The sequence below is a fragment of the Eptatretus burgeri genome, chromosome 3, assembly GCF_056783735.1.
Source record: "Eptatretus burgeri isolate ZD-2024b chromosome 3, Ebu_testis_v1, whole genome shotgun sequence".
Classification (NCBI taxonomy): Eukaryota; Metazoa; Chordata; class Myxini; order Myxiniformes; family Myxinidae; genus Eptatretus; species Eptatretus burgeri.
Genome location: NC_140963.1, coordinates 135,956,559 through 135,971,109, shown reverse-complemented (window position 1 = coordinate 135,971,109; position 14,551 = coordinate 135,956,559). Strand labels below are relative to the sequence as shown.

At 41.3% G+C, this 14,551-nt stretch overlaps 1 protein-coding gene across 1 annotated transcript in view; it reads left to right on the top strand.

The window, feature by feature from the left end:
• The window catches only part of LOC147031058 (uncharacterized), a 47,286-nt gene that overhangs the window by 21,303 nt on the left and 11,432 nt on the right, over positions 1-14,551 (top strand). Inside the window, exons 2-4 of the mRNA XM_085875729.1 lie at positions 7,278-7,848; positions 12,302-12,471; positions 12,576-12,770. Of these exons, the coding sequence (XP_085731855.1) occupies positions 7,380-7,848; positions 12,302-12,471; positions 12,576-12,770 (834 nt within the window). The 5' untranslated portion in view covers positions 7,278-7,379. The remainder of the gene's footprint in view (positions 1-7,277; positions 7,849-12,301; positions 12,472-12,575; positions 12,771-14,551) is intronic.

Genomic DNA, 14,551 nt, shown 5'->3' with positions numbered 1-14,551 from the left:
GTTTGGCTGTTTGTTTGGCTGTTTGTTTGGCTTCAGGGATACTTGCGAAAATCGAAATTTTTTCAAGTATATTGGTTGGTTGCATGCGTTATTCTGTTTGTCTGTTTTATTATGTTTATCACCTACAGGTCACAATTTTAAACCGATCTTCACGGAGCTTCACCACATGGTAGAGTTTGTCATAACAAAGAAGCCTATTGTTTCTGAGGTCAAAAGTTCAACATTGGCCAAAGGTCACAAAATTTTTCAAATTTTAAAAATCCTCAATTTTTATCCCATTGACTGAAAATTTGAAGAGGATGTATATTTCAGCTTACGAAAGGCCCGGTCACACCTTGACGTTTTAGCCAACGTATGCCGATTTTTGAATTTTTTTTCTAAAACGCTGGCACACGTTGAATACGTTATGGGTAAGTTTTGATAACATTGAGAGCACGCTGAAAAACACTGCCATACGTCGTTGTACGTTGGCTTTAAACGTTGTACTTTTTGGTTGTCCTCAAATTTTTTCATGCTTGAAATTTCACGACGTATGCCGGCGTATGACTCACATGTTCCGCTATGCTGGCCACAAGTTGTATGCACGGTCTGCGATCGTTGACAGACGTCAACACATGCTACTTGTAAGTTAATCATAAGTTGAGACACGCCGAGGTAATGTTTAGCGTACCCGAAACTTATTTCTAACCTATGATTAACGTGTTGTTGGCACGTTATGCGATCGTTGCCACACATCGACAGACGTTACTTTTAAGTTACTCATAGGCTGAAAGACGTCGGTATAATGGATCGTCCTTGCGTCAGCGTCCACGGCCACGGCCAGGACACTTATTTGCAGCATTCTTCAAACTTTTCTTGGGCATGACGAGGATGTTCACACTTCGATGTCTAGCTTGGCTATGATTCCAATTGTCCATCGGCAGCGTCTATTTAAAATAGTCGAGTTTGAGCGTTTTAACACGTTCAGAAGAAACGCTTCAAATTTCCAAACCCCAGCGTCAAAAAACAAAGGCGAGTGACAGCAATTTAAATCGTTCATTGTAAACAATGAAAATAGCTGAGTGGTACCGTTTAAAAGTCGTTGAGTGTAAAAAAAATCTAATTGTTGAGCGCAAGCGTCTACTTTCAATAGTGGAGATGCAGCCATTTAAATCGTTGAGTTTATCATTTAAATCGTTAAATCGTTAAACGCAAGGACGATCCATCATAACCCACACCCTCCCCCTCACACTCACCTACTACTGCCAACATGAACAAACTACTACTAATACTGACACTAATACTGATACTGTTAATGCTGACATGGACATCGACTCAAAAAGGACTCGAAAACACTGTTGGGTTCTCCTTTTATTAACACCATTTTTATATACCAATTCCCAAAACCGCTGGGAACACCTCTTTATATGGCAGTTGTAAGCTAGAAACACGTTAATTTTTTTTTTGTCGACCGGAAGACGTCATTGGAATACGTCTACATACGTCGATGTGTGTTGGGACTACGTAAAGAATTGGTTCAAAGCACGTCAAACATAAGTTAGAAATAAGTTTCGCGTAAAAAAGACATTACAGCGACGTGTTTCGACTTATGAGTAGCTTATAAGTAGCCTTTGTGGACGTGTGTAAGCATCCACATATCGTGTGTACAACTTATCCCCATCGCATACGGAAGGTGTGTCATACGCCGAGTATGTCGTAAAATTTTGAACATGTTTAAAATTTCTTGACGTACTCTACTTACTACGACGTATGATAGCGTACTTTAGCGTTGTACTCACGTATACCAAACTTACTCATCCCATATTTGACGTGCCCCAACGTTTTAGACACATTTTTCTTAGGTCGGCATACGCTGGCAAGATCGCCAAGGTGTGACCGCGATGTTGACACTTCCATTTCTACGGCAGTTATGATTCGAATCGTTGTGCGTCAGCCTTTTAATAGGCTACGTCACGACATCGTCGGCGATGCGTGCAACGCGCTATGCCTAAGTTAGACTATCGTTGGGCATCGGTTGTGTCGGCCGACAACAGGTTCAGCATTCGTTCGCATAAGTTATCTATAACACAATGAAACGTTCTGTGTCCGTTACCAATGCGTTATACATAAGACCAAGTCGCTATGAATACGTCTGAATCTTTAAAAAAAAACATCAAAAGTTCAACGTAAGCCAGCGTTTTAGATACATTTTAATACGTTGTCATCGCTGGCTAAAACGTCAAGGTGTGACCGGGCCTTGAGTGAGTTACTAACACCAAATATTTTTGAGGTCAACATTATTTTAAATACCAATGCCAGGAGTTTAAAGAATAAGATGGAAGAGCTTGAGGACAAAGTAGATAGCGAAGAGTACGATATAGTTGCAGTGAGTGAGACATGGTTCAAGGAGGAGAGTAACTGGAGGACAGGATTAGAAGGCTACAAGGTGTGTCGGTGTGATAGGAAGGAGAGAATAGGAGGAGGAGTAGCAATCTGTTTAAAGGACAGCATTGCATCAAGAGAAAGGGGTGACATGAAGGACGGAATAAATGTTGAGGATTCTGTATGGGGAGAGATTAGAGATTGTAAAAACAGTAAGATACTGGTAGGATGCTTTTATAGGGTTCTGAGTGTGAAGGAAGAGGAGGAAGGAGGAGTGCATGAAGAATTCAAAGGGGCATGTGGTATTGATTATGGTGCAGTATTGATTATGGGGGATTTTAACTTTCCAGGGATAGATTGGGTCCAGGAACAGGGAAAGGGCAGAGCGGATGAGGATTTCCTAGTTTTATTCCAAGATTGCTTTTTAACCCAGTTTGTAGATTAGCCCACGAGGTGGAGTGCAGTGTTCGACCTCCTTTTCAGTCACGATCCCAATATGGTGGAAGAGGTGGAGGTCAGGAAGCATTTAGGAGCAAGTGACCATAACATTGTGTGTGCAAAGATTTTGTTGAGGGTTCGAGTTCAGGATAGTAGGGTAAGGCTATTAGATTTCAGGAAGGCAAACCTTGAGGGTATGAGGAGAGAGTTGGGTGATGTAGGTTGGGAGAAATTAACAACAGGACAATCAGCATCAGAGAAATGGGAAACCTTCAAGGAGCAAATGTGTGGAGTGCAGAGTAAGTACATTCCAATAAGGTGTAAAACTAGAAACAGAAAGAGACCAGGGTGGTTGAGTGGTAAGATAAGGAATGATATTACGGAGAAGCAGAAGGCATTTATTAGGTTTAAAATAATAGGAATGGAGTTATATTTATATCACTATCGGAGTAAACAGAGGCAAGTTAAGAAAATAACTCGACAAGCCAAAAGAGAGGATGAGAAGGACATGGCTAAGCATATCAAACATAATAACAAGGCATTCTTTAAGTATATCGGGGGAAAAGAACAGGTTAGGACCAGTGTGGGTCCATTGAGGAGTAGCACCAAGAGAGTGGTTAGTGATGAAAGTGAGATGGCAGGCTTATTAAACAGGTATTTTGCTTCAACATTGACACAAGAACAGTAAGGAGAATTGGCAATAGCTGAGAGTATTTATCAAGGAGGTGAGGAAGGGCTTTTACAGAAGATCCAGGTCGGAGTGGAAGAAGTAAAGGAACAGCTCGGTAATCTAAGAGAAGATACGGCTCCGGGTCCAGATCATATGCACCCGAGAGTATTGAAGGAGGTGGCTGAGCAGGTAAGCGAGATGTTAACGGATATTTTCAATAGCTCGCTGGAGTCAGGACAGGTACCGGACGATTTGAGAGTAGCAAATGTAACATCATTATTTAAGAAAGGATCCAGAGAAGAATTTCGAAACAATAGACCTGTTCGTTTGACTTCAGTTATCGGGAAGGTGTTGGAGACCAGTGGCGGATCTAGGGGGGGGGTGGGGGGGTTATAACCCCCCCTCTTCAGCTGCTGAGTACCCCTCACTCAACCCCTCCTTCCATCAACCATCCCTCCCTCCCTCAACCCCCCCCACCTTCCTCCCTCCTTCAACCCCCCCCCCCCTCGTATGGGTTTCGCACTGTTGGCGCTTGCATGGGTGTATTGCCACCTACCAACCTTGCCTCAAAGCCAAAGATGTCAACCCCCCCCCCCCCTTGCCTGAGACCTCGATCCGTCCCTGGAGACATTAATTAAGGACCAGATGAGTAACCATTTAAATAAATACAAACCAATTAAAGGTAGTCAGCATGGGTTTACCAAAGGTAGTTCCTGTTTAACAAATCTTTTCGAGTTCTATGAGGCAGTGAATGATTGGGTGGATGAGGGAAAGGAAGTGGACAGAGTATATCTAGTCGACTTTAAGAAGGTATTTGATAAGGTACCACATCAGAGGTTGTGAGCCAAAGTGAGGGCTTGTGGAGTGGCTGGTCAGGTAGATCATTGGATTGCAAACTGGCTAAGTGGAAGGAAGCAAAGAGTGGCTGTGAGTGGAAGGATGTCTTGCTGGGAGGATGTAAGTAGCGGGGTACCTCAAGGATCAGTACTCAGACCATTACTATTCAGTATTTATATCAACGATTTGGATAATGGGGTGAAGAGTAAGCTTCCAAATTTGCAGATGACAAAGCTTGGAGGTTAGGTGGAGAGCAAGGGAGTGGTGATCAGGTTCAGGAAAGTATTTATACTTGTATAGATTGGGCAGAAGATTGGCAGATCGAATTTAACCTGAGCAAGTGTAAGGTGTTAGGGATGGGAAAGAATAATGAAAATAGAGATTACAGGATGCAAGTGGTAATGTTGGAGCGTGTCACACAGGAGAAGGATCTGGGGCTGCTAATAGATATGGGAGGTAGGAAGGCAGCACAGTGCCAGGTAGCTATAGGTAAAGCAAACAGGGTTTTAGGTTGTATTCGGTGGGGGATCATTTAAAATCAAAAGAGGTGGTGTTAACATTGTACAGAAATTTAGTGAGGGCCACATCTAGAATATTGTGTGCAATTCTGGTCACCACAATTCAGGAAGGACATGTATTTCATGGAGAGGGTTCAGCGCAGGGCTTCTTGATTGATTCCGGCCCGAATTAGACTCAGCTATGAGGAGCGGTTGAAGGAGACAGGGATTTATACACAAGAAAGGAGGCAGTTACAAGGAGGTATGATGGACATGTTTAAGATAATGATGGGTATAGATAAAATAAGTGAAGATGAATTCTTCAACAGAGTAGACAGTGATAGAACCAGGGGCCATAGGCTGAGAGTGAAGGAGAGGAGAGTTAAGACGGTAGTAAAGCAGGGGTTTTCACTCAGAGAGTAGTTAATGCAAGGAATGGTCTTCCTGGAAAGGTCGTGGCAGCAGAAACAGGAGGTAAGTTTAAATTGGAATTCGATAGGTATTCGAGGGGTATGGGGATGTTGGCAGCACTTTTGGGTCGTTTGATCATTGAATGGGTGATTGTGTGCATGTGTACGGAGTGCTGTTTGTGGGGGTCTCGTCAAGGCGTGTTGTGTGGTTGATGTTGTGGGTTTTTTTTTTATCCAAGCGCATGTTGTAGCTTTTTTATCCAAGTCCCCTCCCCTGAAGAAAACAAAAAAAAAACCACAAAAACTTTTAAAAAGAAAACAAAACAAAAAAATCCCCACAAAACACACACACACATATATATATATATATATATATATATATATATATATATATATATATATATATATATATATATATATATATATATATATATATATATATATATATATATATTTATATCTTCTTCTTCTTCTTTCGACTGCTCCTGCTCGGGGTCGCCACAGCGGATCATCCGTATGATCCGCATAGTGATTTGGCACATGTTTTACGCCGGATGCCCTTCCTGACGCAACCCTGGTCGCCTCTTACGACACAGGGATACATATATATATATATATATATATATATATATATATATATATATATATATATATATATATATATATATATATATATATATACATATATTCATATCAAATTTGCATTTTCTTCTTTGGATCTTGTTTTGATAAATTAGTGTGGTGTTGATGTCGCGCAGGCATGATTGGTTTAATGACCTCCACCTGTGTCTAATTTCCTTGTAACTTCGGTGGTATTTCTAAAATCCTCAATTTTCATCAAATTGATTAGAAATTTGAAGAGGAGTTGTATATTTGATCATTTAATTCAACCACAAATTATTTTTGATGCCAAATTTGTTTTATGGATTTTGCAAGTGTCGTGCTCTGCACGACTTCTTTTTCCTGTTTGTTTGTTTGTCTCTCAATCTCCTACAGGTCACAATTTTAAACCGATCTTCAAGAAACTTCATCACATGGTAGAGTTTGTCATTAGCAAGAAGCCTATTGATTTTGATGTGAAAAGGTCAACATAGGCCAAAGGTCAACAAATCTGTCAAATCACTAAAATCCTCAATTTTCATCTGATTGACTTGAAATTTGAAGAGGAATTGTATTTTTGGTCATTGAATTCAACCACCAATTATTTTTGATGTCAACATAAACCAAAAAGGTCATCATAAGCTAAAGGTCAACATCTTAGGTGGAATTTATAAAATCTTAAATTTTCATCCCATTGACTTAAAATTTTAAGAGGATTTGCATATCAGGTCACTGAATTCAAATAACAAGTATTTTTGAGGTCAACATAGGACAAAAGGTCACCATAGGCCAAAAAGTCGACATTCGCTGAATTTTTAAAATTGTCAATTTTCATCCGATTGACTTGAAATTTGAAGAGAATTTGCAAAAACCGGAGCAGGATTTCTGAAAAAAATTGTGGATGTATTTGGACGAAACAGTGGATGAGTTGGTTAGGTGACAAGATCAAGCCGATTAAAGTTTAGTTCAGGCCCGAATCCAGATCTGGCCTATCAGTGGGATACAAAATGTAAAGTGGTCAGCCTGGCGGCAGTATGTGCTCCACCAAGTGGCTGTTCTAGTTATATAAGGTATCGTCCTCGCCACCATTCTGCCAACTTCACAAGAAACGAGTAAAAATTAAAAGTTAAAAATGATTTTAAAATGTCGTTTTATCCACTAATCGAACATGAGTTATGTGTCTTCATCCCGGTGTTTTTGTTTGTTTAGTGAATAATAACCAAGCGATTATTTACTGTTTGCTGATTGGGTGAGGATGAACACAATTACCCTTTCATGGTGAACAATATTCCTCATGCAGATGAACAGAGTTCATGTTTTTATGTTCTGTATCACCAGGAGATACTTCCCAAATAAATCTCATCATTTTAAAAGGAAGTTTGTGAATCATTCATGAGAAAGGATGCTTTGTTGAAACTTGTGGTCAGAACTTCCTCATCAAATCATCTTATCTTGAACCACCAGGACATGGCACGACCATCTGATGGACACAACCCACTCCAGAAGTAAAATAATTTTTGTGGTTCGAGTTCAGTCATTCTGCTGCGGTGTTAGTAAACGGATAGGATGAGGGATTCGCTGTTGGTTTTGATGTTGATCTTTGGACAGTCCACTTGCTCGGTGCAACCCGGGATTACCGTGCTGGGGGTAAACGAGCACACCTGTGTGAACCTACCATGTGATTGCGGAACTCGGGGATCTCCCTGGGTACGGTGGACGAGGGATGCAGATGTAGATGGAGTGGTTGAGAAGCAGATCAGCTGCAATCGTACCTATTGTTATGATATCGACTGTGATCAAAAACAAAACACAAAGCTGAACCATCATAAGATTCTACCAAATGGGGATCTTCAAATCAGCAGGGTGGAAAAGAGAGATTCTGGTCTGTACAGATGTCTGGATCAACCTTCACGTGGAAGTTTAACAGAATGTGATTCCACATCATCATTTTGTACTTCAGGAGATCATGAGGAAGAGTCAGCAGGAGCTGTTACTCAGTCTTCATGTGAAGTACCTCTACTTCTGTACATCTCAGGTGAATCTGCAGGTTTATTTCACATTTAAACCCACTAGAGACAAACATTTTATAGATGAATAAATGGTTGTGATAGCTGAAGGAAGATAAGATGGGGGATTGCTGAGTCATGGTGGTGTTATTTTTATGGGATATTGAGATTGGAACACAAGTGGGTGCTTGAGATCCATACCCTGATACATGTTGTCCTGCTAAGTGTCCCGTTAAATGCCAGGAGGGGGGTTTACAGTGTGGTTTATAAACAAGTAAATGAATTTGATTCCTGAAAATAATTGTAATCAGAAGTAAGGAGTCAGAAAAAGTTTATAAATGAAAGAGCTGCACTTACATAGTCAGTACAGCTGACGTTTTGGTGAATGTCTACTCACCTTGGTCAGGCCAGATGTTGAAGTGAAGAGGTTTTTCAGAATCGCTACATGACCTCCACCAGTGCTAAGGTGAGTTGTTCTGTAAACCAATCCAGGTGTCACGTGACGGTTGCAGATGGTGTGGAAGAGATGTTATGGCTTTGTCCTATGTACGTGACAGATGGGACTGCAAACCACCCTTTTTTGTTTAGAGATGGCAACTCAACTCTCTCCCAAATGGATTACTTTACACCTCGAGCAAACCACTTTATTCTCTGTCTTAGATGACCACTTGACTGTTATCAAAGCTATGACCATGCAGGTCCAAGTGCGTATCCACAGCCGAGTTCAAAGCCTCGAGAGAAGCTGGATGATGATGTTAGTTCATTGGGGCCTTAAGGGTTTGCCGAGTTTCTCCAATGTAGGTCTCAGTGCATGATGGGTCTTCACATCTGATGCCACACACCAAGTTACGTTTCCTATCCTTCACCAAGGCTTTACCGACTAGCAAGTCGAGCTTTTTAAATAATAAACTTTCACTGTATTCATTTGACTGGATGAAGAACAACAACCTACATCGATTTATAAGTAAAGGCCCAGTCACACCTTGACGTTTTAGCCAGCTTATGCCGATTTTTGGAAAATTTGTGTAAAACGCTGGTACACGTCGAATACGTTATGGGTAAGTTTTGATAACCCAGGTCAAAAAACCAGTAAAGACCAGTAGCTTACTGGTCAACTGGTACCAGTTGAAAACCAGTGGCCAACTGGTACCAGTAAAGCCAGTTGGTTTCTTACTGGTTTTAATATGGAAATTGGAATAGAGTGATATATTACCAGTTGAAATACAATTGTATTTAACTAACTGGTATCAACTGGGACCAGTACATTGTAACTGGTATCAACTGGGAGACCAGTACATTGCAACTGGTATCAACTGGAACCAGTACATTGCAACTGGTATCAACTGGAACCAGTAAGACTTTAACTGGTACAAATATGAGCTACTGGTTTTTTCAACTGGGAAATTGGAATTCTGACTGAATTTAACTGGTACCAGTTGAAACCAATAGAGACCAGTTAAAGACCAATTAGAACCAATAGAGACCAGTTGAAAATGTGTACTGGTTTTAACTGGTTTTTCGACCTGGGAACATTGAGAGCACGCTGAAAAACACTGCAATACGTCGTAGTACGCTGACTTTTAACGTTGTACTTTTTGGTTGTCCTCAAATTTTCCATGCTTGAAATTTTAAGACTTATGCCAGTGTATGACTCACACGTTCCGCATAACGCTGGCCATAAGTTGTAGGCATGTTACGCGATCGTTGACAAACGTTACTTGTTAGTTTCTCATAAGCTGAAACACGTCGAGGTAATGTTTAGCGTACCCGAAACTTATTTCTAACATGAGTAACGTGTTGTACGCACGATATGCGAACGTTGGCACACGTTGGCACACGTCGGCAAAAGTTACTTGTAAGGTACTCATAAGTCGAAACACGTCAATGTAATGGTTAGCATCAGTGTTCCAGACTCCATGGTTTTTTTTTCTTCAGTATGACGGTGATGTTGACACTTCGATTTGTAGTGCAGTTATAATATAATATAATTTAAAGGCTGCCGCTCAACGATTTAAATCATAACCGCCCTAGAAATCGAAGTGTCGACATCACCGTCATACCGAAGAAAAAAAACAAAACAATGGAGTCTGGAACACTGACGCTAACCATTGCCTTGAGTGTTTCGACTTATGAGTAACTTACAAGTAACTTTTGTCGACGTGTGACAACGTTGGCATATCGTGCGTACAACTTATTCCCATCGCATGCGGAACGTGTTTCATACGGCAAGTACGTCGTAAAATGTTTAACACGTTTATAATTACAAGACATACTCCACTGAATACGACGTATGATAGCGTACTTTAGCGTTCTATTCACGCATACCAAACTTACCCATACCGTATTCGACGTGCGCCAGCGTTTTAGACGCATTTTTCAGAGGTCGGCATACGCTGGCAAGATCGCCAAGGTGTGACTGCGATGTTGACACTTCCATTTCTCCGGCGGTTATGATTTGAATCGTTGTGCGGCAGGTTTTAAATAGGCTACGCTACGTCATCGTCGGCGATACATGCAGCGCGCTATGCATAAGTTAGACTATCGTTGGGCATAGGTTGTGAACGCCGACAACAGGCTAAGCATTCGTTGGTATAAGTTATCTATAAGACAACGAAACGTTCTGTGTCCGTTACTAATATGTTATGCATTCGACCAACACGTTATGAATACGTCCGAATCTTAAAAAAAACATCAAAAGTTCAACGTAAGCCAGCGTTTTACATACATTTTGAATCGTTGCCATTGCTGGCTAAAACGTCAAGGTGTGACTGGGCCTTAAGGAGTGCAAGTATAAAAGGAGATAATCGATGTGTAAAACATTTAAGAGAAGTTAGTATCGTTCTGTTGTAATTTGGTGAATAAAGAATCCTTCATCAACGTCACCATATAACTACATGAACCTTCCAGATGGTAACACTGTGGATCTATCAGGAACTTCACAATGGATTCAACTCTAGTCATCTTCACCATTCTCACACACTGACACTCCATTCGTACAGAGATGAAATCAAACTCAGGAGAGTTAATTCATAATATAATATCTGCTTATTACCTGAAAAGGATGGACCAGATACCTGTATTCCTTATTGAGGAGGTTTGTCTGTGTGTGTGTGTGTGTGTCCGTGTGAAATCAACTCAAGACTGTTTGACAGAGACACACGTGATGTCACTATGGAGGGTCTCGGATTTGTGAATGTCATGGAGAGAATATTTTTCTGGGTGCAACTCTCACCTGGAGGGTAGTAAGGGGGGCAGTTTATACAGGTTTTGTTCAAACATAACAACAACACACCACACAACGAGATCCACCATGGGAAAGGTGTTAACAGCCACAGGGGGACAGTTTTACAAAATAAACATGGGGCAATACCCCTGGGCGCTCACCTGGTGGCAGCTGGATAAGATAACGAGGGAACCACTGTTAGGTGTGGATGACCCACAAAATATGTAACAGAGAAGAAAGTAAATATCGATGGATTTATAATTTTTAATCGTGTGAACAAACTTTGGTTCATTACGGGTGATGAAGGTTGTGCTCAAGTTTCATCGAAATTGTGTGTGGTTTCAGAGAAGAAAGCAAATGCATATTTTGGGGAGAAAGCCCGTAGACCTCCTTAGAGCCCGATTTTTTTTCATGTCGTGAACAAACTTTGGTTCATACTGGGTGATGAAGGTTGTGGTGAGGTTTCATCAAAATTGTGTGTAGTTTCAGAGAATAAGTTGTAAAGGTTTGTGGATGGACGGACTGACAGACGACATGCCATCCCAGAAGCTCAACTGGAACATACATAGTTCCAGGTGAGCTAAAATAAGAATAAAAAAGATCCTAACTCCCATTCCCAGGGGGAGACGAACACCGTTTTACCCTTCTATGGAAACCTCTCACACCTGGGAATGTTAAAGTTATAAAAAATTTATTGGGCGGTAGGGGGTGCACCCTCTTTCGGGCGGGGGGTATGGTGTTTAAATTGAGATTGGTTATGATAAGATCCAGTTCAACATGAGGATGCTGTTAATTATAAATAAATTAATAACTGAAAAACAGGTTAATTACATTCACTTTGCTTAAATAAAAAAAAAAACATTTCGTTTCAATCAAAGAATCAATGGTGATTAATAAATTAATAAAGAGTACGTTGGATTAAAGGAAATAAAAGTGTTTATTTTGTTTGGTTTTGTGATGTTTTATCCACTTTTTTAATCCCAGAGAAAGCCCTGTGAGTGGTTTATGTTTATGGGTGAATTAAGATGTAAATAAAGTGTAAAACATTATCAGAATTATGATGGGTGATCAGTGTATGAGTTACGTGACGTTGTTTGCATGTTTTACCCACCGTTTGTCTCTCAAACCATCTCGTTTCGGTCGTGAGGTTGTAAGCCCGTTATACATGGTAAGCTCGTCTTGGTAGTTTATTAAAGTAAAAATAACATTGAACATCATGTTTAACATCCGGGGTATTAACGATGTGGGATTTCTATCAGATTCCACCCAGGAGTCGAAGGATTACAAGATTCACATCAAAACAGGAGATGTTTGGTGGGCTGGGACAGACTCCAATGTTTATATCACGATGTGTGGACGATTGGAGTGTTTGAGATCTTATCATCTTAAACCTTCATCAACACATCGTGATCTTTTTGAACCGAATCAGGTAATCATTCACAGAACACTTTAACAAGGTAGATAAAATAATAATAAACATGTTAATATCCTAACCAGGTGAGAGGTTACCTGCCGTGCACGTGTTCCCTACAGGTACATGTTTTCACTGTGCGGTCCCATTACCTGGGAAACCTGGAAAATGTATCAATCTGGCATGATGGGAGTGGAAAATATCCTTCCTGGTTCCTCGAGAACATCAGAATCACCGAAACATTCTCTGGAATGCAACAAACATTTACCTGTTCATGTGAGGTTGAAGGAAACAAACCTAAAACCCTCTATCCGAAGGTAATCTCACCTTTTCGCATGAATACGGAATGGAATCTCGTTTTTAACTTCCTCTCCCAAGATCACGTGTTTCCCCCCAAATCCTCTACATTCATGAATGAAGTGAATTTAGAAAATGAATGAATCTGTATAAACAGTCATTATTTGTTTGGAAAGTTTATTTATCGATTTACTCCTACTATTACTACGAGTAGCTTATGGATACAAAGATGCTGAAAGAAAGAGAAAGGGGGACAAGGGGGTTAAAAAAGGGGGTGCAGAGGGGGGAGTGGAAGACTGAAAGAGCAAATGGAAGAGCTGTTTGTGAGATACTTAATCCACAATACTCCAAACCCACGGCCATTCATCACAAAACTATCTCCTTACCATATTTTAACTTTCAAAAATCAGAGGACACTCCGGAGAGGGACACTCTGAAAAAGAGGATACTCTTGAGAGGGACAACTCTGAAAAACAGGACATTCCAGAGAGGGACACTCCGAGAAAGATGGTACTCTTGAGAGGAACACTCTGAAAAACAGGACACTCCAGAGAGAGACACTCCAAAAAAGAGGAAACTCTGGAGAGGGACACTGTGAAAAACAGGACACTCCAGAGAGGGACACTCCAAAAAAGAGGAAACTCTGGAGAGGGACACTCTGAAAAACAGGACACTCCAGAGAGGGACACTCCAAAAAAACAGGACACTCCGGAGAGGAACACTCCGAAAAACAGGACACTGGAGAGGGACACTCCGAAAAAGAGGATACTCTTGAGAGGGACACTGAAAAACAGGACACTCCAGAGAGGAACCCTCCAAAAAACAGGACACTTCAGAGAAACACACTCCAAAAAAGAGGAAACTCTAGAGAGGGACACTGAAAAACAGGACATTCCAGAGAGGGACACTCCGAAAAACGACACTCCGGAGAGGGACACTCAGAAAAACAGGACACTCTGGAGAGGGACACTCTGAAAAACAGGACACTCTGGAGAGGATAACTCCGAAAAACAGGACACTGGAGAGGGACACTCCGAAAAAGTGGATACTCTTGAGAGTGGACACTCAAAAACAGGACACTCCAGAGAGGGACACTCCGAAAAAGAGGATACTCTTGAGAGGAGCACTCTGAAAAACAGGACACTCCAGAGAGGGACCCTCCAAAAAACAGGACACTCTGAAAAACAGGACACTTCAGAGAGACACACTCCAAAAAGAGGAAACTCTGGAGAGGGACACTCTGAAAAACAGGACACTCCAGAGAGAGCCACTCTGAAAAACAGGACACTTTGGAGAGGAACACTCCGAAAAACAGGACACTCTGGAGAGGAAAACTCCGAAAAACAGGACATTGGAGAGGGACACTCCGAAAAACAGGACATTTGAGAGGGACACTCCAAAAAAGTGGATAGTCTTGAGAGCGACACTCTGAAAAACAGGACACTCCAGAGAGGGACACTCCGAAAAAGAGGATACTCTTGAGAGGGACACTCTGAAAAACAGGACACTCTGGAGACGAAAACTCCGAAAAACAGGACACTGGAGAGGGACACTCCGAAAAAGTGGGTACTCTTGAGAGGGACACTTTGAAAAACAGGACTCTCCAGAGAGGGACACTCTGAAAAAGAGGATACTCTTGAGAGGGACACTGAAAAACAGGACACTCCGGAGAGGGACACTCCAAAAAGATGATGCTCTGGAGAGGGACACTCCGAAAAACAGGACACTTCAGAGAGGGACACTCCAAAAAGACGACGCTCTGGAGAGGGACACTTTTCTTATTAAGAGTTTCATTTCTGTA